The 22322-nt window shown below is 37.5% G+C and overlaps 1 protein-coding gene across 9 annotated transcripts in view; it reads left to right on the top strand.

The window, feature by feature from the left end:
- SWT1 (SWT1 RNA endoribonuclease homolog) overlaps nt 1-22322 on the top strand; it is a 146123-nt gene that overhangs the window by 35698 nt on the left and 88103 nt on the right. For all 9 annotated transcript variants that reach the window (XM_033196718.1, XM_033196720.1, XM_033196719.1 and 6 more), the window contains 4 exons: nt 4444-4537; nt 12824-12969; nt 14902-15065; nt 16828-16966. In XM_033196718.1, coding sequence (XP_033052609.1) covers nt 4444-4537; nt 12824-12969; nt 14902-15065; nt 16828-16966 — 543 coding nt within the window. The remainder of the gene's footprint in view (nt 1-4443; nt 4538-12823; nt 12970-14901; nt 15066-16827; nt 16967-22322) is intronic.

The following is a 22322-nucleotide window of genomic DNA, read 5'->3' on the forward strand; positions in this document are numbered from 1 at the left end:
AGATTGGTTAATATGTTAAACTACCTAATAGCTTATGGTCAGAATAGGTGATAATTCTCTTGTGCTCATTATATGAAAGGCTCATACAGATTGATAAGACTCATCTCTCATTTTTTAAAAATATCTGATTTATTTTTATCTCTTCTAGGTTTAGAAAGTTACTCTCTCCCAACTCGCTAGGAAGATTCACAGCACTGCACTGCTGTGAGACTATGAATTGGTAACTTTGTAGAAGAGCAATATTTAGCAATGTGCTTGAGTAAGCCTAAGGATAATAACTGTCTTTCTAGAAATGTATCCTAAAAAAAGTGAGAGATGCAGGCAGTGATTTATATAAATAGTGTTCATTATAGCATTATTTATGTAACAAAAAAAGTAGCATCAACCGGTATAACATTTGGAGAAGTTACATTCCTGTAGCCATATGAGGGGACATTATATTTGGAAAAGCATTAATGACATAATTTTAAATAAAAACAAACATAAGATTAAAAAATATGTGAAGTATAATTCTAAATTTATTTAATTATGTATATATACTTATTAGTGATGAATAGAGGTGATATTTACCTGATGGGTTTATCAGTTATTTTGATTTTCTTTATATTTTCTGAATTTTCCAGATTTTTAATTACTTTTGTCTTTTTTTGAGATGGAGTCTCGCTTCCATCACACAGGTTGGAGTGCAATGGCGTGATCTCAGCTCACTGCAACCTCCACCTCCTGGGTTCAAACGATTCTTCCTCAGCCTCCTGAGTAGCTGGGATTACAGGCGTGTGCCACCATGCCTGGCTAATTTTTATATTTTCAGTAGAGACAGAGTTTCACCATGTTGGCCAGGCTGGTCTCTAACTCCTGACCTTAGGTGATCCACCCGCCTTGGCCTCCCAAAGTGCTAAGATTACAGGCATGAGCCACCATGCCTGGCTTTTTTTTTTTTTAAAGACAGAGTCTTGCTTTGTCTCCCAGGCTGGAGTGCAATGGTGTGATCTCAGCTCACTGCAACCTCCATCTCCTACCTCCACCTTCAAGCGCTTCTCGTGCCTCAGCCTCCTAGAGTAGCTAGGATTACAGGTGTGAGCCACCTCGCCCAGCTGAGTTTTGTACTTTTAGTAGAGATGGCATTTGTCATGTTGGCCAGGCTGGTCTTGAACTCCTGACCTCAGGTGATCCACCTGCCTCATCCTCCCTCGGCTCACAGGCGTGAGCCACTGTGCCCGGCCAATAAAATTATATATTTTTTATAATAAGGTAAAAATAATTAAAGGCAACAAATAGTTATCTGCCACTCCCCCAATCAGACATTTGTTCTGTATTTTTATATTTTTCATTGTATTTTTATTGATTCATTTGTTTGCCAAGTATTTGTACCAGACACTGTTCCAAGTGTTGGGCCTGTAACAGTGAATGAGAAAGAGAAACCCTGTTGTTGAGGAGGTTAAATTCTATTAGGTATTAAACATCTTAATAACTATAATTTATATAGAATTTTTTATTCTTTGTGTGAGTAGAAGTCATTGATGTTGAGGTACCATTTAAGCTGACTCTTTAATTTTTTTTTTTTTTTGAGATGGAGTTTTGCTCTTGTTGCCCAGGCTGGAATGCAATGCTGTAATCTCGGCTCACTGCAATCTCTGCCTCCCGGGTTCAAGTGAGCGATTCTCCTGCCTCAGCCTCCTGAGTAACTGGGATTACAAGCGTGTGCCACCATGCCCGGCTAATTTTTAAAAAAAATTTTTTAGAGATGGGGTTTCACCATGTTGGTCAGGCTGGTCTCGATCTCCTGACCTCAAGTGATCTGTCCGCCTCAGCTTCCCAAAGTGCTGGAATTACAGGTGTGAGCCACTGCGCCTGGCCAAGCTAAATCTTAAGTAATAAATACATGGTACTTTTAAGCATTCACTATTGCCATACACTGGACTAAATACTTTATATACGTTCTCATTTACTCCTCATGATTAGAAACTTCGCCCGAGGATACATATCTAGTAAGTGGGAAAACAAGGATTCATACCCAGACTGGTCTGTTTCCAGAGTCTTTATTTTGTTCACTTTTGAACAGTACATGTACAGGTGCTCAAAAGTATTTGTTGAATAACTAAATATTTCATGAATAGTCTTACAGTTTATTTTTCAGCTCCATATATCTTAGAAAAAGTGGCACTACTGATAATCTTGAATTTGATACCTTTAGAACAGTGCACTTACTTTTAAGCCTCGTTTTATCTGCTGAATTGAATTGTTTAAAGTTAACTAATGATTTTGAGTTACACATTTTGCACTATTCATGGCATTTACCCTCTGAATTTAAGGGAAATTGGCTACTGTGATATATTTCTGTCTGGCTCACTGGTCATCAAGAAATTTAATCATATCTTCCTCATACTGATGTCCTGATATAGTTGAGCTCTGTCTAGATTTCACCAATATGAACTCCTAAATAGTTTTTCTTTGCATATCCATCTGGTTAGCATGGGAACCTGGCACAAATTAAGCCCTATGTAAATATTTATTGCATGAATGAATGAGTTTTCTAATTTGAAGGATTCAAGGACTAAGTAATATAGGCCAGAAGTTGAGAGAAAAATGATTATAAACTGGGAAAGAGGTTGAGACTAATTGGCTGGTATGTCTTAAATTTTAATGTATACGAGACAGGCCAAGAGCTTAAATTAGTGTCTGGGTCCAGGCTTCAAAGATTCTTACCCAGAAATATATTTGGGGTGTGGTTCTGTATTCTGTATTATTAATAAGTACTCTAGGGAGTTCTCAGGTAGGTAGTGTATGGACTTGTGGGAAACATTATCTTTGGTCCAATTTCTACACATTGCATTATTATTATTATTATTATTTTGTTCTTAATTTTTTTAGAGACAAGGTCTCATCCTGTCACCCAGACTGGAGTGCAGTGACATGATCATAGCTCACTGTAGACTTGAACTCCTAAGCTCAAGCGATTGTCCCTCCTCAGCCTCCTGAGTAGCTGGAACTACAGGACTACAGGAGTGTGCCACCGAGCCTGGCTAATTTTCTTGTTTTTTTGTAGAGGCAGAGTCTTGCCATGTTGCCCAGGCTGATCTTGAAATGCTGACTTCAAGCGATCCCTCTGCCTCAGCCTCTCAGAATGTTGGGATCGCAGGCACTGACCACCTGGCCTGCATTATTTTTACAAAAACGGAATTTTTGCTACATGTTTTGAGGCTTAGAGAATGCCAGAGGGTACCCTGTCAGCAACTGATTAACAGTTGTTAGGAATTACTTTTCGTGTTACCTTCCTAGGGCCCATATTTCCTTCTCCTGTATATCTCTAATTGTGTTGCTTTAGAGATTAAGGAAGAGCGCACACAGGAAAGTAGTTTAGTTACTGGTAGGACAGTTGCTTATTAGTTCACAGACTTCTTAAGCTGAGAAAATGTTAAGTTACTTATAATCTGTGACTGAATTGATAATAGAATTCATGGTTTTTGGTTTCTAGTCTGACATTTAGCCTTCTGATCACATTTCTTTCCTTTGAGTTTGCTAATAGCCATATCCTAGACCATTTTAATAGTGAACTAACCACATTAAATCCACAACTATATGCTATGTAAATTCTAGATTCAGAGTTTTTTAAAAATTATTTTACTTTCTTGTCTTTTTATTTAAAAAGTTTTCTTTCTTTTATATGCATATATAAAATAAATATATGAAATATATATTTCTTATATATGTTTATTATATATGTATATATTTATACATATATGTATATATACTTTAAAATTTTTTTTTGAGATGGTGTCTCACTCTGTTGTCCAGCGTGGAGTGCAGTGGCACGATCTCAGCTCACTACAACCTCTGCCTCCTGGGTTCAACGGATTCTTCTGCCTCAGATTCCAAGTAGCTGGGATTACAGTCACCTGTCACAACGCCTGGCTAAGTTTTGTATTGTTAATAGGGGTTTTACCTTGTTGGCCAGGCTGGTCTCGAACTCCTGACCTCAAGTGATCTGCCCACCTCGGCGTCCCAAAGTGCTGGGATTATAGGCGTGAGCCACCATGCCCAGCTGAGATATATTTATTAATAGAGTTTTTGAGGGTAGTTTTAGTTTCACGGGAAAATTGCACAAAAGACAACAAGATTTCCCACATACTTCCTGCCCCACACAAGCATAGCTTCCCCATTATCAATATCCTTTGCTGGAGTGGTACCTTTGTTATAGTTGATGAACCTCCATTGACATCATTATCACTCTGAGTACATAGTTTACATTAGGTTCACTCTTGGCTTTGTACACTCTGTGGATTTGGACAAATGTGTAATGACGTGTGTCCACCATCATAGTGTCATACCTTAACTACCTTAAATCTCGTAGATATTTTCATTTTGTAAATACAGCCTAGATTATTTCTGTGGCACCCACATTTCTAGGGTACTTATTGACCGTTGCCTTTACTAAATTTGCAGATGGATTGAGTGATGAGAACAATGATGATCGAGTACTAAAATGCTGTCTCCAGCACCAGGAATTATTCCCTTGTTCTTTTGTTATTCTGTGCACGTGAGTTTCATAGTCATTTTACTTTTTATTTTTAAAAAATAAGCCAACTAATAAAAAAAAACATACTGTATCCAGCATACCAAGGTTCAAAAACATACATAATTTTCCAAATCTGCCAGTAAGCATACCCACTTATATCTGATAGTCTTATAATGTATGAGCTCTAGAGGAATGAGATCTCAACTAGATGAAGTTTCATTTCAATTTAATTTTTATGCAATTCAGAAAACTTGGAAAAAGCAGGGGAAAAGGCACTTAATATCCCTCCAAAATAGTTTAAGAATCAGAATCTGACAGGATGTCTGACAGGATGAGATAAGAAATTTATTTACTTACCTATCGGTGAGGTGAAGATAGGGTGGTTTATGTTGGAGTTGTGTGCTGGGTGCCTGTTACAGAGTTAGACTGCCTGGCTTGGAGTCCTGGATCTATCATTTATCAGCGTTGTGACCCTGGACAAGTTGCCTAACTTAGTTTCGTCATGTGAAATAAACAGGAAGAATAATATTACCTGCCTCATGAGATTATTGTATTTAATCTGTTAATATATGTAAAGGACGTAGAATAGTGCCTAATATATAGTAGGATCTCAGTAAGAGTTTTCTCCCTCCTTCTCCCTTCCCCCTGCTTCTTCCCTCTCTGCTGATATTTCCATAACTTAGTTCAAAGATAAAACTAAGATAATACTAAACAAAATTGTATTCATCATGTATGAGAAAAGGTTCTGAAGGGACAGAAGAGCAATTTTAATTTGCAGTTTTTTGGTTTTTTTTTAATCAGTCTACATGCTTTGAAATTTGCAGTTTTAATCTGTATTTTATTCACTTATGATCATGCTCAAATTCTTTCTGTGAAATGGAGCTATTACAGAAATCAGCAGCCCTAAGATGCTTCTTGCAAACATTCTGGTCGGTGTTATTATTTTAGCTCTCTTCAAAGATAATGTGATTCTTTTTGCTATTAAAGGAAATATTAGAGATTTCTATCTTTAGATTTTAAATTATATTTTGATCTAGGACATATTACTTTGGAGTTTGTTGAAGGCTGAAATAGAATTAATAATATATAAATCATTTTGAATTTGAGATAAATTTGAGAAGTAATTCTTTGTTGTGTAATTATTTTTTTAGTTCAGCTTAGAATGAAAATTAAATTGACGAAACTTTATTGATTCTCCATTATTTATACATGCACTGTTTTTTTGGGATTAACAGATATATTACTTTTTAGTGACTGAAAATTTATAGTCCAACTTTGCTTTTAATTCTGGCATAGTCATGTTCCAAGTGGTGAGCCTGTTTTTCTCTCTCTCTTTTTTTGGTTGGTTTGTTTGCATTTTCTTTAAATAGTGATAATCATGTGTATTGTATAAGTCATACCTACTATCGTGAGGACATATTTATATTACTTAAAATGGATGATGATGATGTCAATTGATAGTGATAGTAATCAGAAAAACTTTTGTAACACTTATATACTATGCATCATTCTAAGTGCTTGCATTTACAATCCTAAGTCTGGGCCAGCAACACAATTAATATCGTCAATTCATATTGCTCTTCTAAACTCCAGGCTAATATATTCAACTATTTATTTGATATCTCTTGGATGTTTCATGGATGTCTGAAACCTATCATCTCCGTAAATGAACTCTTGAGGTTTTCTTTTCAACTCTTCTACACCTGAATAAAAACGGTCACCTCCCACCCATTTGCTAAAGCCAGAAACCAGGGAGTAAATTTTGATGCCTGCCTTTTCTTTATGATCTATATACAGTGAATTAGCCAATTCTGTGTTGTCTTCTTTAATTTTATGTTTTAGAAACAGGGTCTTGCTATGTTGCCCAGGCTGGTGTCAAACTCCTGGGCTCAAGCGATCCTCCTTCCTCAGCCCCCCAAGTAGCTGAGGAAATGCACAAATCTTAACTATACAATGTTGACAAATGGTTGCACTGGTGTAGCTCACATCCTGTCAATATATAGAACACGTCTGTAACTCCTGTTTTTTTTTTTTTTTTTTTTGAGACAGAGTCTCACTCTGTCACCCACGATGGAGTGCAGTGGCGCCATCTTGGCTCACTGCAGTCTCCACCTCTCGGGTTCAAGTGATTCTTCTGTCTCAGCCTCCCAAGAAGCTGGGATTACAAGTAGGTGCCACCACACGTGACTAATTTTTGTATTTTTAGTAGAGATGGGATTTCACCATATTGGTCAGGCTGGTCTCGAACTCCTGACCTCAGATGATCCGGCCCCCTTGGCCTCCCAAAGTGCTGGAATTATAGGTGTGAGCCACCGCACCTGACCCAGAAAGTACTCTCTTGCCCTTTTTGCTCTTTTTTTTCTTGTTTCTTAAGGTGGAAACTTAGATCACTTATTTGTTACTGCTGTGAATGTCCTCTAAGCACTTCTGCAGTTGTGTCCCACAAATTTTAATATGTTGTGTTTTCATTTTCATTCTATTCAATATACTTTATAATTTCCCTTGTGACTCTTTCTCTGACCCAAAGGTTATTTAGACGTTTGTTGCCTGATTGTAAGTATTTGCAAAATTTTCAGATACTTTTTTTTTTTTTTACTGAATTGTAGTTTAATTTCTTTATGAATTGAGAACATAATTTACATGGTTTCTGTTCTTTTAAATTTGTTAAAGTTTGTTTTGTGGCCAAGAATATGGTCTGTTTTAGTGAGTGTTTTCTGTGTATTTGAACAGAATGTGTATTCTGCCCTTATGGGTGGAGTATTCTATAAATTTCAATTAGGTCAAATTGGTTGATAGTGTTCTTCAGGTCTTCTGTAACCTTTGTGGCCTACTTTTTCTTTTCTTTTCTTTTGTTTTTTATTTTTTACTTTTTTTTTTTTGAGATGGAGTCTCACTCTGTCGCCCAGGCTGGAGTACGGTGGTGCAGTCTTGGCTCACTGCACCCTCTGCCTCCCGGGTTCAAGCAGTTCTCCTGCCTCAGTCTCCCAAGTAGCTGGGACTACAGTTGCATGCTGCCACTCCTGGCTAATTTTTGTATTTTTAGTAGAGACAGAGTTTCACCATGTTGGCCAGGATGATCTTGATCTCCTGACCTCGTGATCCTCCCACCTCAGCCTCCCCAAAGTGCTGGGATTACAGGCATTAGCCACCTTGCCCAGGCTGGTTGCCTACTTTTTCTATGATCATTGTGAAAGGAGTATTGAAGTCTCCAACTATAATTGTGGGTTTGTCTATTTCTCCTTTCAGTTCTATTTGTTTTGCTTCATGTATTGTGAAAGCCACTAAAGCTATGGCTTTCTGTTGTGGTAAAGCCATTGATGAATTGGAGAATTCCCTCAGGCCAAAAGATAGAAACTTGTAGTAAGATGCATATACATCTAAGATTCTTTATGCTTGTGTTCTTGAAGAAGTGCTTCTTTTATAATTATATAATGTCCTTTTTGGTTCTGACATTATTCCTGGTTCTAAAGCCTTCTTTGTCTAGTATTAATGCAACTATTCCAACTTTCTTTTGCTTAGTATTTATGTGATATATCTTTTTGTATCATTTTACTTTTAGCCCATCTATGCCTGTATATTTAAAGTAAGTTTCTTGTAGACATCATGTGGTTGGTTCTTTTTTGAACAGTCTGACAATTTCTGTCTTTTAACTGTTAAGTTTAGACCATACGTATTTAATTTGTTGGATTAAAATCTACCATTTTGCAAATTATTTTCTATTTGTTTTGTTCCATCTGTGTGGTTTTTCCTTTTTCTCTTTTCGATTAATTGTTCATTTTTAATGATACCGTTTTGTCTCCATTATTTACTTATTTATACTTTTTTGAAAAAACTTCTTATGGTTGTTTTAGTGTTTACAATATACATCTTTACTTATCAAAGCCTACCTTCAAATATTATACTGCTTCACAGGTAGTATAAGGATATTACTGTTGTATATATTGTCCCATAGCTCTTGGATACTTTTTTTTTTTTTTTAAATCTTTTTATTATCTTTTTGTTTAAGTTTGGGTAATTTCTTTTGACTTCCCTTCGGGTTTGTTGATTCTTTCCTTGCCTTTGTCAAGTCTGTTGACAAGCCTGTTCAAGGCATTCTTCATTTTTGTTACTGTGTTTTTTATTGCTAGGATTTCCATTTTATTCTTATGGTTTTCATCTCTGCAAAACTGCTTGATTTTCCCTTCTTCCACCTTTTCCATTAGAGGCTTTAACATATTAATGAAAATTAGTTTAAATTTGCTGTCAGATAGCTTCAGTATCTGTGTTGTATCCAAGTCTAGTTCTGTTGATTACTTTGACTCTTGGCAGTATGTTGTTTTTCTCTGGGCATACTTTGTATGTAGATTTTTGAGCTCACTTGCTCTGTGGTTTCTTTTATTCAGTTTCTCCTTAACTTTATTATTATTTTTATTAGACTTTAAGTTCTGGGATACATACGCAGAGCGTGCAGGTTTGTTACATTGGTATACACATGCCATGGTGATTTGCTACACCCATCAACCTGTCATCTGCATTAGGTATTTCTCCTAATGCTATCCCTCCCCTATCCCTCAATCCCCCAACAGGCCCTGGTGTGTGGTGTTCCCCTCCCTGTGTCCATGTGTTCTCATTGTTCAACTCCCACTTATGAATGAGGACATGCAGTGTGTGGTTTTCTGTTCCTGTGTTAGTTTGCTGAGGATGATGGCTTCCAGTGTCATCTAGGTCCCTGCAAAGGACATGAACTCATCCTTTTTTATGGCTGGATAGTTTTCGATGGTGTATATGTGCCACATTTTCCTTATCCAGTCTATCATTGATGGACGTTTGGGTTGGTTCCAAGTCTTTGCTATGGTGGATAGTGCTACAGTAAACATACGTGTGCATGTGTCTTTATAGCAGCATGGCTTATAATACTTTGGGTATATACCCAGTAATGGGATTGCTAGGTTAAATGGTATTTCTGGTTCTAGATCTGTGAGGAATCACCACACTGTCTTCCACAGTGGTGAACTAATTTACACTCCCACCGACGGTGTAAAAGTGTTCCTATTTCTCCACATTCTCTCCAGCATCTGTTGTTTCTTGACTTTTTAATGATCGCCATTCTAACTGGCGTGAGATGGTATCTCATTGTAGTTTTGACAGAATCTCACAGCATTTGCTTGTCTGTAAAGGATTTTATTTCTCCTTCCCTTATGAAGCTTAGTTTGGCTGAATATGAAAGTCTGGGTTGAAAATTCTTTTCTTTAAAATTGTTAAATATTGGCCCCTCACTCTCTTCTGGCTTGTAGGGTTTCTGCCGAGAGATCTGCTGTTAGTTTGATGGGCTTCCCTTTGTGGGTAACCCGACCTTTCTTTCTGCCTGCCCTTAACATTTTTTTCCTTCATTTCAATCTTGGTGAATGTGATGATTATGTGTCTTGGGGTTACTCTTCTTGAGGAGTATCTTTGTGATGTTCTCTGTATATTCTGAATTTGAATGTTGACCTTTCTTGCTAGGTTGGGGATGTTCTCCTGGATAATATCCTGAAGTGTGTTTTCCAACTTGGTTCCATTCTCCCTGCCACTTTCAGATAAACCAATCAAATGTAGGTTTGGTCTTTTCACATCGTTCCATATTTCTTGGAGGCTTTGTTCATTCCTTTTCATTCTTTTTTCTCTAATCTTGTCTTCAGGCTTTATTTCATTAAGTTGATCTTCAGTCTATGATATCCTTTCTTTTGCTTGATCGATTTGGCTATTGATACTTGTGTATGCTTTACGAAGTTCTCGTGCTGTGTTTTTCAGCTCCGTTAGGTCATTTATCTTTTTCTCTAAACTGGTTATTCTAGTTAGCAATTCATCTAACCTTTTTTTTTTTCAAGGTTCTTAGCTTCCTTGCATTGAGTTAGAACATGCTTCTTTAGCTCGGAGGAGTTTGTTATTACCCACCTTCTGAAGCCTACTTCTGTCAGTTTGTCAATTCATTCTGTGTCCAGTTTTGTTCCCTTGCTAGTGAGGAGTTGTGATCCTTTGGAGGAGAAAAGGTGTTCTGGTTTTGGAATTATCAGCCTTTTTGGGTTGTTTTTTCCTCATCTTCATGGATTTATCTACGTTTGTTCTTTGATGTTGGTGACCTTCGGATAGGGTTTCTGTGTGGACGCCCTTTTTGTTGATGTTGATGCTATTCATTTCTGTTTGTTGATTTTCCTTCTAGCAGTCAGGCACCTCTGCTGCAGGTCTGCTGGAGTTTGCTGGAGGTCCACTCCAGACCCTGTTTGCCTGGGTATCACCAGCAGAGGCTGCAGAGCAGCAAAGATTGCTGCCTGTTCCTTCTTCTGGAACCTTCATCCCGGAGGGGCACCCGCCAGATGCCAGCTGGAGCTCTCCTGTATGAGAGATCTGTCGACCCCTGTTCGAGGTGTCTCTTAGGGGGCACGAGGGTCAAGGACCCACATGAGGAGGCAGTCTGTCTCTTCTGTCTCTTAGCAGAGCTCAAGCACTGTGCTGGGAGATCCACTGCTCTCTTCAGAGCCGGCAGGCAGGAACGCTTAAGTCTGCTGAAGCTGTGTCCACAGCCACTGCTTCCCCAGGGTTCTCTGCCCCAGGGAGATGAGAGTTTTATCTACAAGTTCCTGATTGGGACTGCTGCCTTTCTTTCAGAGATACCCTGCCCAGAGAGGAGGAATCTAGAGAGTCAATCTGGCTACAGCAGCTTTGGGGTGCTGTGGTGGACTCTGCCGAGTCTAAACTTCCTGGGTGCTTTGTTTACACTGTTAGGGTAAAACCACCTACTCAAGCCTCAGTAATGGCAGATGTCCCTACCCCACTGAGCTCGAGCGTCCCAGGTCGACTTCAGACTGCTGTGCTGGCAGCGAGAATTTCAAGCCAGTGGATCTTAGCTTGCTAGGCTTTGTGGGGCTGGGATCTACTGAGCTAGACCACTTGGCTCCCTGGCTTCAGCCCCCATTCTAGGGGAGTGAATGGTTCTGTCTTGCTGGTGTTCCAGGAGCCACTGGGGTATGAAAAAAACCTCCTGCAGCTAGCTCAGTGTCTGCCTAAATGGCCGCCCAGTTTTGTGCTTGAAACCCAGGGCCCTAGAGATGTAGGCACCTAAGGGAATCTCCTGGTCTGTGGGTTGCGAAGACCATGGGAAAAGTGTAGTATCTGGGCTGGAGTGCACCGTTCCTCAGGGCACAGTCCCTCACAGTGTCCCTTGGCTGGTGGGGGAGTTCCCTGACCTCTTGCACTTCCTGGGTGAGTGGACGCCCCACCCTGCTTCAGCTTGCCTTCCGAGGGCTGCACCCTTTGTCTACCCAGTGCCAGTGAGATGAGTTGGGTACCTCAGTTGGAAATGCAGAAATCACCTGCCTTCTGCGTTGATCTTGCTGGAAGCTGCATACCGGAGCTGTTCCTATTCAGCTGTCTTACCAACCACCGATCCAGAGCACTCTCTCCCTTAACTTTCCAGCTGCTCTGGTCAACCTTGAACATGGTTCTTTGACGTTTCAAGTCACTACTACTTGTCACACTTGATGGATTGGGAAGTACCCTGAGGTAAAAAGAGACTTATAGTTCTCACTATGCATTTTCTGTGTCTTCAGGGTAGATCCCACTCCAGCTTCTGCCTACATTCTGTTGCTCTCTAGTGCCTTCAAATAGTTAATTTTTTTTTTTGGTTTAGATTTTATAATTTCATTCATAGTAGGGTTAGTGTGACCAAACTACTCTGCCATTTACAGAAGTTGGAAGCCTACTGGCCTCTAAAACAATTTAATAAACACAGATAAGATCATGTCATTTCCCCACTGAAGCCCTTAAATTTCCTGTTTTTTAATGCCCTTGTCTTCCTCTGTAACCTCATAAACTGGTCTCATGCACTATGTTCTAATCATATTGATTTCTTTCAGCAAACAGCAAGTTTGTGCTATTTGTCTTATGCTTAATCTGAGTAAATTTGTACTTGTCTGCCCACTGTAAATTATTTCTCATACATAGCTCTCTGTTTCTCTTTGGATAGTCACATTCCTGTATTCAAATCCAGCTCCTACTTACTGGGTATAACTTCGGACAAGTTCCCCATCTGTGGAATGGGAGTAAAGTTAATACTACTCCTACCTCAGAAGTTTGTTGTGAGGATTAAATAGCTTTATATATATATAAAGCACTTTAGAATGGTGCCTAGTACCCAAAGCTCATATTTTTTTAAAAAAAGTTGTTAATCTTTCGTAATGTATTGGCTGAGAATCACCTGCCTCTGACTAGATCTCATGTGTTTTGATTTGCCCTGTGGTTTACCTTATAAAAAAATATTTTTTCCTCCTAATCCCAACCTCCCAACCTTAGGGATGATAGAAACTTAAGAAGCAAAGGCCTAATAAGTGGTGTGAAGTCACTCAGTAAAGAAGAATTGAGTGCAGAGTTATTACACTTATCTCTGAACACAGATGTGTGTCATCAGCCTTGTATTCCTAAGCAACAGTTGAAAGCAGGTAGTATTTTTACTGTAAATAACTAGAGATATATCTTATTTTATACACTAAGATTATTTATAACATTAGAATCGGTAGTAAATTTTTATTTTGTACATTTAAAATAACATCATTTGGAATACTTACTGGCACGTAAATCATTGAATAAATGAAAGTTATGATGGTAATCCAAAAGAAAACATGATTAACATTATTACCTTCCGTATGGACTTTTACAAATTAATTTGATGTTTTTGTCTGCATGCTCACATACGTTTTTACATTATAATCACTGTGTACATGCTAATATGTACCTTGGAGAGTATACCTTTATTTTTCACCTTCATTTTCTTCAAATGAAACAAAGTATTCCTTTTAAATTAATAGCAGTTATAGGAGATATTAATTGACATAGAGATAATTTTTTAGTTTCTTTTTTAAGTTGGCTTTCTATTTATAGCCTTCTATTAATATGGTAAAAACTCAGCTAACAATAGAGAAACTTGTTGGAATCTGGTAATAGTTTTCTTTTTTAAAATTTTAAACTAATAATTAAGAAGTAACAGGCTGGGTACGCTGATTCACGCCTGTAATCCCAGCACTTTGGGAGGCCGAGGTGAGTGGATCACGTGAGGATTTCGAGAGCAGCCTGGCCAACATAGGGAAACCCTGTCTGTACTAAAAATACAAAAAGATTTGCTGGGTGTGGTGGTGGGCGCCTGCAATCCCAGCTATTCGGGAGGCTGAGGCAGGAGAATCACTTGAACCCGGGAGGTGGAGGTTGCAGTGAGCCAAGATTGTGCCATTGTACTTCAGCCTGGGGAACAAGAGCAAAACTCTGTCTCAGAAATAAAAAAAAAAGAAGGGCAATACTATTATTTCATTTTTTTTCCACCAGAATAATCTATTCTGTAGCTTGATATTTGAAGAAATATTATATTAAATCTGACATTATTTATAGGTACATCCCACCTTTTCCCTCTTTGGGGAAAATGATTATTGAAGTCTCTAATATATGTGCATTTTACATATAGTTGTGTAAATAGTCATATATACATATATACTACTTATTTACCCTTTTTGGAAATAATGTTTTTGTCATAATATTCAAAATGGCCTTTGAAGGAATAACAGGATATTCTAGTTTACAGTTTTTCAAGGGTAGTGTGCCTTTAGCTTGTCCACTTTGTAGAGATAAGCCACTTAATATTTTTAATTTTGCCATAAGAAAATTACAGTTGTTTTCAAGTATCTAAAAAGTAATGTTATTGCAATGATAGCACTTAAAATAATAAAAGTTCTGTTTAAAAGAGGAGGGCATGAAGGTAGTTAAGCTGGAAATTTATTGATGTAGGCTGAGTTTAGAAAAATATTCCATTTTTGCCAGCTACTCGGGATGCTGAGGCAAGAGAATCGCTTGAACCCAGGAGACAGAGGTTTCAGTGAGCCGAGATCGTGCCACTGCATTCCAGCCTGGGCGACAGAGCGAGACTGTCTCAAAAGAAAAAAAAAAAAAAAGAAAAATATTCCATTTTTGGGAAAAAACCCATTTTGATCCATAGTTCTTGGTTTTTTGTTGTGAATAAATCTAAGGCATTCTTGTAACTCTTTTTGGAATATAATAAAATTAAATTGTAGTTCAAATATCACATAAATTTCTTACATTTTTATTTGAATAAAAATATTTTATTTTGCCTGTTAAAAAGATAAAACGTTTGTTAAAGTAATATATTTATGTTGCATCTAAAGCAGCTATAGTAGAAATACATGTTTCTAAATATTGTTTTGAAAATAAAGTATTGGTTTGTTTTATATATAATTCAAATATCATATACATAAAATGTTTACTGTATAATATATATATTATACATATAATTGGTATAATATACCAATTATATGTATAATATTTACTGTTAGCATTCTAAATAAAGTCTGTAACTATTTGTTTTAAAGAAACAGCACCCTTGAAAGAGAGCTATAAGGAGGAATCTATAAATTCTGGACTGGCCATTCTACTTGAGAGCATTGTATCTGATCTTGAAAAATCTCTTGGAACAGGTTTATCTTCAATATTAGAAACAGAAATGAAAATTGCTTTTGGAAGCCTTTGGATGGAGGTGATTAGTTGAACTCTTTTAGTTGAAAATTTCTTTTTTATTGCTGAAGATTTGTTATTTTAAGAAATATTACTTGTGTAAAATGCATAAGCTTCATTGAATAATCTGTGTCATGTTACATTTTTCAAGTTTTTGAAATAGTTTTTTGACAGTTAAACGATGAACATTTCTTAAATGTTAAGAATATATGTTATTCTTTTTTTTGAGTCAAGAGGTATTTATTTTCCAGCTGCTGTGTGTCAGATGCACTGTCCCATGGTGCTTAAATTGAATTTTAAAAAAACATCTATTTAATTTGAGTCAAAATGTCTAATATAAGGAATCTCCCTAGCAATATGTATTCAGAAAAAGAAGTATATATTTTTGCTTGTGCCATGTAAATGTAAGCATCAGAGTATAAGTTGATTGTATTAGCAAGATATTCTGAATTTTCTTTGGATTCACACCTTTTCAACAATCAGTAAAACTCCACATTTAACAATAATGGTTTCAGAATTTCAATGTTTGTTTTGTTTTGAGATGGTGTCTCGCTCTTACTGCCCAGGCCTGAGTACAATGGCATGATCTTGGCTCACTGCAACCTCTGCCTCCCAGATTAAAGTGATTCTCCTGCCTTAGCCCCGCAAGCAGCTGGGATTACAGGCATGTGACACCACACCCAGCTAATTTTTGTAATTTTAGTAGAGACGAGGTTTCACCATGTTGGTCAGGCTGGTCTTGAACTGCTGTCCTCAAGTGATCCTTCTGTCTCAGCCTCCCAAAGTGCTGGGATTACAGGCGTGAGCATTTATAGATAGAAGAAACATGATTTCCCATCAATCATAGCTTGTATCTATTCCAGCTATTCAGTGAGATTCTAATATTTGCCAGAACGGTGTATTTGCTACTTGATTATGTTATCAAAGTTGAACCAAAATGATGACGAATTATCAGAAGATACTAGGAGTGTTGATGTATCATAGTAGAGATAAGGCAAGTAATTGTATATATGTGAATGATTCAGAAAGGGAAGTGTTGACATCTTACAGAATTAAATGATCAATGTTTTTAATAGGCATGTCTTCGCAAGAGTGTAGCAACTGACAATTATAATTGACATTTTTTTCTTTTCTTTTCTTTTTTTTTTTGAGATGTAATTTGGCTGGAGTGCAGTTGCGTGATCTTGGCTCACTGCAGCCTCCTCCTTCTGGTTTCAAGTAATTCTCCTGCCTCATCCTCCCAAGTAGCTGGGAATACAGGTGTCTGCCACCACGCCCAGCTAATTTTTGTATTTTTAGTAGATATGGGGTTTCACCGTGTTGGCCAGGCTGGTCTCGAACTCCTGAACTTGTGGTCCACCCGCATCGGTCTCCCAAAGTGCTAGGATTACAGGCATGAGCCACTGGACATCTTTTTTCTATATGGATTATCCCCCAGTTATATGAAATAATTAGATTTTCTTATAAAGATGACTGTTGACACGTAGATTGAAGGACCTTTGCTGATAAAACTATGTTTCCTCTGATTAGAACTATGTTTTCTTTTTTGCACACACAGTTTCTGAAACAATACAGATTAATACTAATATGAATTTTACAAAAGCAATTTGCAGTGGAATTAGCATTTTAATTTTGTTATGATTGACTTTACATCTTTTAATTTAAAAAGAATCCAACTAACTATATTTTGCTTAGAAATATATGTAGGAATTCCTAAATAGGTACTTTTTAATAATAGGAATAATAAATCTAGAGATGTTAATTTTTTTCTACATGCTCTTTAGATCCTGTACCTGAAACCTCCATGGACTCTACTACATTTACTACAGTGCTTTAAAAAACACTGGTTGGCTGTATTTGGATTAGTTATGGAAAAGAACTTGCTTTTAACTATTGAGAGCCTATATAAAAATCTCTGTAAAGGTATGAATCTTTTATTTTTCTCTTTAGCAGTGTGGTATTAAGTTAGACTAGCAGATATATTCCATGGAATGTGAAGATAAATTAATGAAGAATTTGTTAATTAGTTCTTAGTTATACTTCTAATTTCTAAAGGTATATGTGGAAACTGGATGAATAGATGCAGCTCATAGAGCTTGTGACTGTAAATGGTATTGTTGTTGATATTTCAAGATATTGTGAATATATAATTTTTGATGATGTTTACTTTGAAAACTTTTAAAACCATGTTTTATAGTCTATTCAGGTACACCGATAGAATTCATTAGACTTTTTTTATTTCTAATAGTGTGTAACACAAACTTTGAGCACATTTCATTTACTGATTTTCAAAATAGTATGTCAAGGTTTCTATTTAAACTATATGAATAAGGAACAAGAAACCTTTGGCTTTGGTGTATAGTGAATTTTAGAACTGGAAGAGACCACAGTGAACAACTTAGTTGGTTTTTAAGTTATATTGAACAGAACTTTCGACTTCTTGAAGTGCCTCTGCTGCCACAGATGGGTGATGGATAGATTGAAGGGGAGCCCGGTAGGTGGTGCCTTTGGCCCTTAACCCCAACTTTAGCCAGAGCAGCTTTTAAAAATGTCTATATATGGAGGTTCTATATAGGACTTGGAAAAAAGATTATCTGCTATGAGGAAAAAAAATGCGAGAAAAACTGATCTAATGTTATTAAAGCCTGTATTTTATGATCGAGGAAACTAGTCTTGAAACAGTAGGTGACTTGTTTCAAAATCAAATAACTAGATTTGTCTTGTTATGCCTTTAAAAGGCAAAGGCTGGGCATGGTGGCTCATGCCTGTAATCTCAGCACTTTGGGAGGCCAAGGTGGGTGAATTGCTTGACCCCAGGAGTTCAAGGCCAGCCTGGGCAACATGGCAAAACTCCCTTTCTACCAAAAATACAAAAATTAGTCAGGTGTGGTGGTGCATGCCTGTAGACCCAGCTACTTGGGAGGCTGAGGTGGGAGGATCATCTTAGCCTGAGAGGCGGAGGTTGCGGTGAGCCAAGATGGTGCCACTGCATTCCAGCCTGGGCAACAGAATGAGACCCTGTCTCAAAAAACATATAAAAAAGCAAAGTGTGATTATTATTACGGGTTCAGTTGGTACTTTGCTTTTTTCAAACTCCTCACATGAAGTAATGTGTTTATTATTTCATATATTAGTTATATCCAGCCTACTTCTGAAACATAACTGTGATGCCTTAGTACCCTTGTACTTGAGTACAAGAGGGCTGTTAAGTAATTAAATTATTAAAGGCACCAAGGCCAGATAATGAAGACTAGGAGATGATTAATTATGAATCATATGCAAATAATTATTGCAGCACTTGAACCCCGATTTTAACCTTAAAATCGTCATAGAAGCTAGGACAAAAAGGAAAAAATTGCATATTCTACCATAGGTGTACCTTATTCTCTGTCTTTTCCTTGAAGTGTAAACTCTGAAAATGAGTTGTTCTCAGAGGAGTAAAAAGTAGAATAGTGATTACCAGAGGATGGTGAAGGTGCAGTGGTAGGGGATGGTAAGAGATTGATCAATATAAAAAGCTACAGTTAGATAGGAGGAATAAGTTCTGGTGTTCTGCTGCATTGCAGGATGACTAGAATTAACAGTTACGTATTGCATATTTCAAAATAGGTATAAGAGAATGTTCTTATCACAAAGAAATGATAAATGCTTAAGGTCATAGATATGCTAATTACCCTGATTTAATTGTTACACAATTTATATATGTGTCAAAACATCACATCATACTCCATAAGTATGTACAATTATTATGTGTCAACCATAAATAAAATAAGTCAATAAATAAATATTTCCCCTAGGGGATTTAAAGGACCTAGTCATTTCCTTATGTCTCATCCATGGTAGATGTTCGATGAATATCTTTTTTTTCCCGACCTTCTAACGTGATGAATTTACTCAGGAGTAAGGAAAAAGGATTATAATCTAGGATGCATAGCTATGGCAAGCCACAGGTGCACCTGAAGAGGAGAGATGAAGGGAAAGCTTTTATTGGCAAAAAGAAGTTCATACAAGCTGCTTAAAAACAGAGTTTATTGGTTCCTGAGGCTCAAAGCCAGAGTTGGCGTTAGTTCATTGGTGTAGATACTGTTACTGGGCAAATGTTTTTTCAAGAGAGTCTTATCTGAACTGCTGTAGTCCTAAAGAATGTCTAGTGATAAACCCGGTTTAGAAATATGTGCATACATGAAAGACATGGATCATGAAAAGCATAAGATACATGAAGGTTGTGGAGGAATTTCTTGCGGGATTTTTTAAAGAAAATCCTTGAGACAGTTGTTATCTCAGAAATGCAAGCGTGAGCTCCCCTCCTTCATGCTATCCTGGCTCCAATTATTTATTTATTTATTATTAGATGTTAAGCTCTGGGGTACATGTGCAGAACATGCAGGTTTGTTACATAGGTATACATGTGCCATGGTGATTTGCTGCGCCCATCAACCCATCATCTACGTTAGGTATTTCTCCTAATGCTATCCCTCCCCTAGCCCCCCCCCCCCGACAGGCCTTGGTGTGTGATGTTCCCCTCCGTGTCCATGTGTTCTCATTGTTCACCTCCCACTTATGAGTGAGAACATGTGGTGTTTTGTTTTCTGTTCTTGTGTTAGTTTGCTAAGAATGATGGTTTCCACCTTCATCCATGTACCTGTAAAGGAGATGAATTCATCCTTTTTTATGGCTGCATAGTATTCCATGGTGTATATGTGCCACATTTTCTTTACCCACTCTATCATTGATGGGCATTTGGGTTGGTTCCAACTGTTTGCTATTGTGAACAGTGCCGCAGTAAACATACGTGTGCATGTGTCTTTATAGTACAGTGATTTATAATCCTTTGGGTATATACTGAATAATGGGATTGCTGAGTCAAATGGTATTTCTAGCTCTAGATCCTTGAGGAATCACCACACTGTCTTCCGCAATGGTTGAACTAATGAACACTCCCACCAACAGTGTAAAAGTGTTCCTATTTCTCCACATCCTCGCCAGCATCTGTTGTTTCTTGACTTTTTAATGATCGCCATTCTAACTGGCATGAGATGGTATCTCATTGTGCTTTTGATTTGCATTTCTCTAATGACCAATGATGATGAGCTTTCTTTCGTGTGTTTGTTGGCTGCATAAATGTCTTCTTTTGAGACGTGTCTGTTCATATCCCTTGCGCACTTTTTGATGGGGTTGTTTTTTTCTTGTAAATCTATTTAAGTTCTTTGTATATTCTGGATATTAGTCATTTGTCAGATGGATAGATTGCAAAAATTTTCTCCCATTCTGTAGGTTGCCTGTTCACTCCGATGATAGTTTCTTTTACTGTGCAAAGGCACTTTAGTTTAATAGATCCCATTTGTCAATTTTGGCTTTTGCAGCCATTGCTTTTGGTGTTTTAGTCATGAAGTCTTTGCCCATGCCTGTCCTGAATGGTATTGCCTAGGTTTTCTTCTAGGGTTTTTATAGTTTTAGGTGTTATGTTTAAGTCTTTAATTCATCTTGAGTTAATTTTTGTATAAGGTGTAAGGAAGGGATCCAGTTTCAGTTTTCTGCATATGGCTAGACCGTTTTCCTAACACCATTTACTTGGACAAAATTCAACAGCCCTTCAAGCTAAAAACTCTCAAGAAACTAGATATTGATGTAACATATCTCAAAATAAGTAAATAGCTCTTAAGCTGTGTATGACAAACCCAAAGCCAATATCACACTGGGCAAAAGATGGAAGCATTCCCTTTGAAAACCAGCACAGGACAAGAATGCCCTCTCTCACCACTCCTATTGAACATAGTATTGGAAGTTCTGGCCAGGGCAGTCAGACAAGAGAAATAAATAAAGGGTATTAAGTTAGGAAAAGGGGAAGTCAAATTGTCTCTGTTTGCAGATGACATGATCGGTATTTAGAAAACCGCGTCATCTCATCCCCAAATCTCCTTAAGCTGATAAGCAACTTCAGCAAAGTCTCAGGATACAAAATCAATGTGCAAAAATCACAAGCATTCCAATAAACCAGGAACAGACAAACAGCCAAATCATGAGTGAACTCCCATTCACAATTGCTAAACAGACAATAAAATACCTAGGAATACAACTTACAAGGGATGTGAAAGAACTCTTCAAGAACTACAAACCACTGCTCAAGGAAGTAAGAGAGGACACAAACAAATGGAAGAACATTCCATGCTCATGGATGAGAAGAATCAATATTGTGAAAATAATCATACTGTCCAAAGTAATTTATAGATTCCATGATATCCCCATCAAGCTACCATTGACTTTCTTCACAGAATTGGAAAAAACTACTTTAAATTTCATATGGAACCAAAAAAGAGCCCACATAGCCAAGATGATCCTAAGCAAGAAGAACAAAACTGGAAGCATCAGACTACCTGACTTCAAACTATACTACAAGACTACAGTAACAAAAACAGCATGGTACTGGTACTAAAACAAGTATATATATACCAATGGAACTGAACAGAGGCCTCAGAAATAACACCACACATCTACAACCATCTGAATATCTATTTTTAATAAGTTACCAGTTTTTTAAGGTATGACACTTTCCCGTCATTGCCTTTAGTTGTAGAAGTTGCTTATTAGTGATATGAGTATATGAAGGACATGGAACCACATATTGGACATCTCTCCAAAGCAGTTTTATAAAGCATGTAGAACCTTTTTTCGTATCTTTTATCAGGGTCATAATTTAGTCGATCTTTTAAAAGAGAAAGTCTGTAAACTATGTGTAATCTCAAAGTTAGTTTAGTGTAAAAAATGAGGCATCTAGTTACCATCTTCCATCTGTTTTTCCTGGCAGGGGGATCTGCTCTTAGATGCAGCTGAGAGGTGGTAGGTGGCAGCTCTAACTGACAATAAGGAGAGAAGTGAAGATGTGATTACTGTATCTTCTGCTGAAAAATCAGTTTTGCAGTCATTATGTGCATAGTTTCTTGGTCTTTGATGTCAAAGAATCTGATGCCTAACGTTTAATGAGCTAAGAATATGTCATGGGATTATAAAAGTACCTCTTGCCAGGAGTTCATTGCCAGCCTGGCCAACATGGTGAAACCCTATCTTTACTAAAAATACAAAAAAATTAGCTGGGTGTGGTGGTGGGTGCCTATAATCCCAGGTATTCAGGAGGCTGAGGGAGGAGAATCACTTGAACCCGGAAGATGGAGGTTGCAGTGAGCCGAGATTACGCCATTGCACTCCACCCTGGGCAACAAGAGTGAAACTCTGTCTCAAAAAAAAAAAAAAAAAAAGTTCCAGGGCGGAGCAAGATGGCCAA

Source organism: Trachypithecus francoisi, unplaced genomic scaffold (genome assembly GCF_009764315.1).
Source record: "Trachypithecus francoisi isolate TF-2019V2 unplaced genomic scaffold, Tfra_2.0 Lachesis_group5, whole genome shotgun sequence".
NCBI lineage: Eukaryota > Metazoa > Chordata > Mammalia > Primates > Cercopithecidae > Trachypithecus > Trachypithecus francoisi.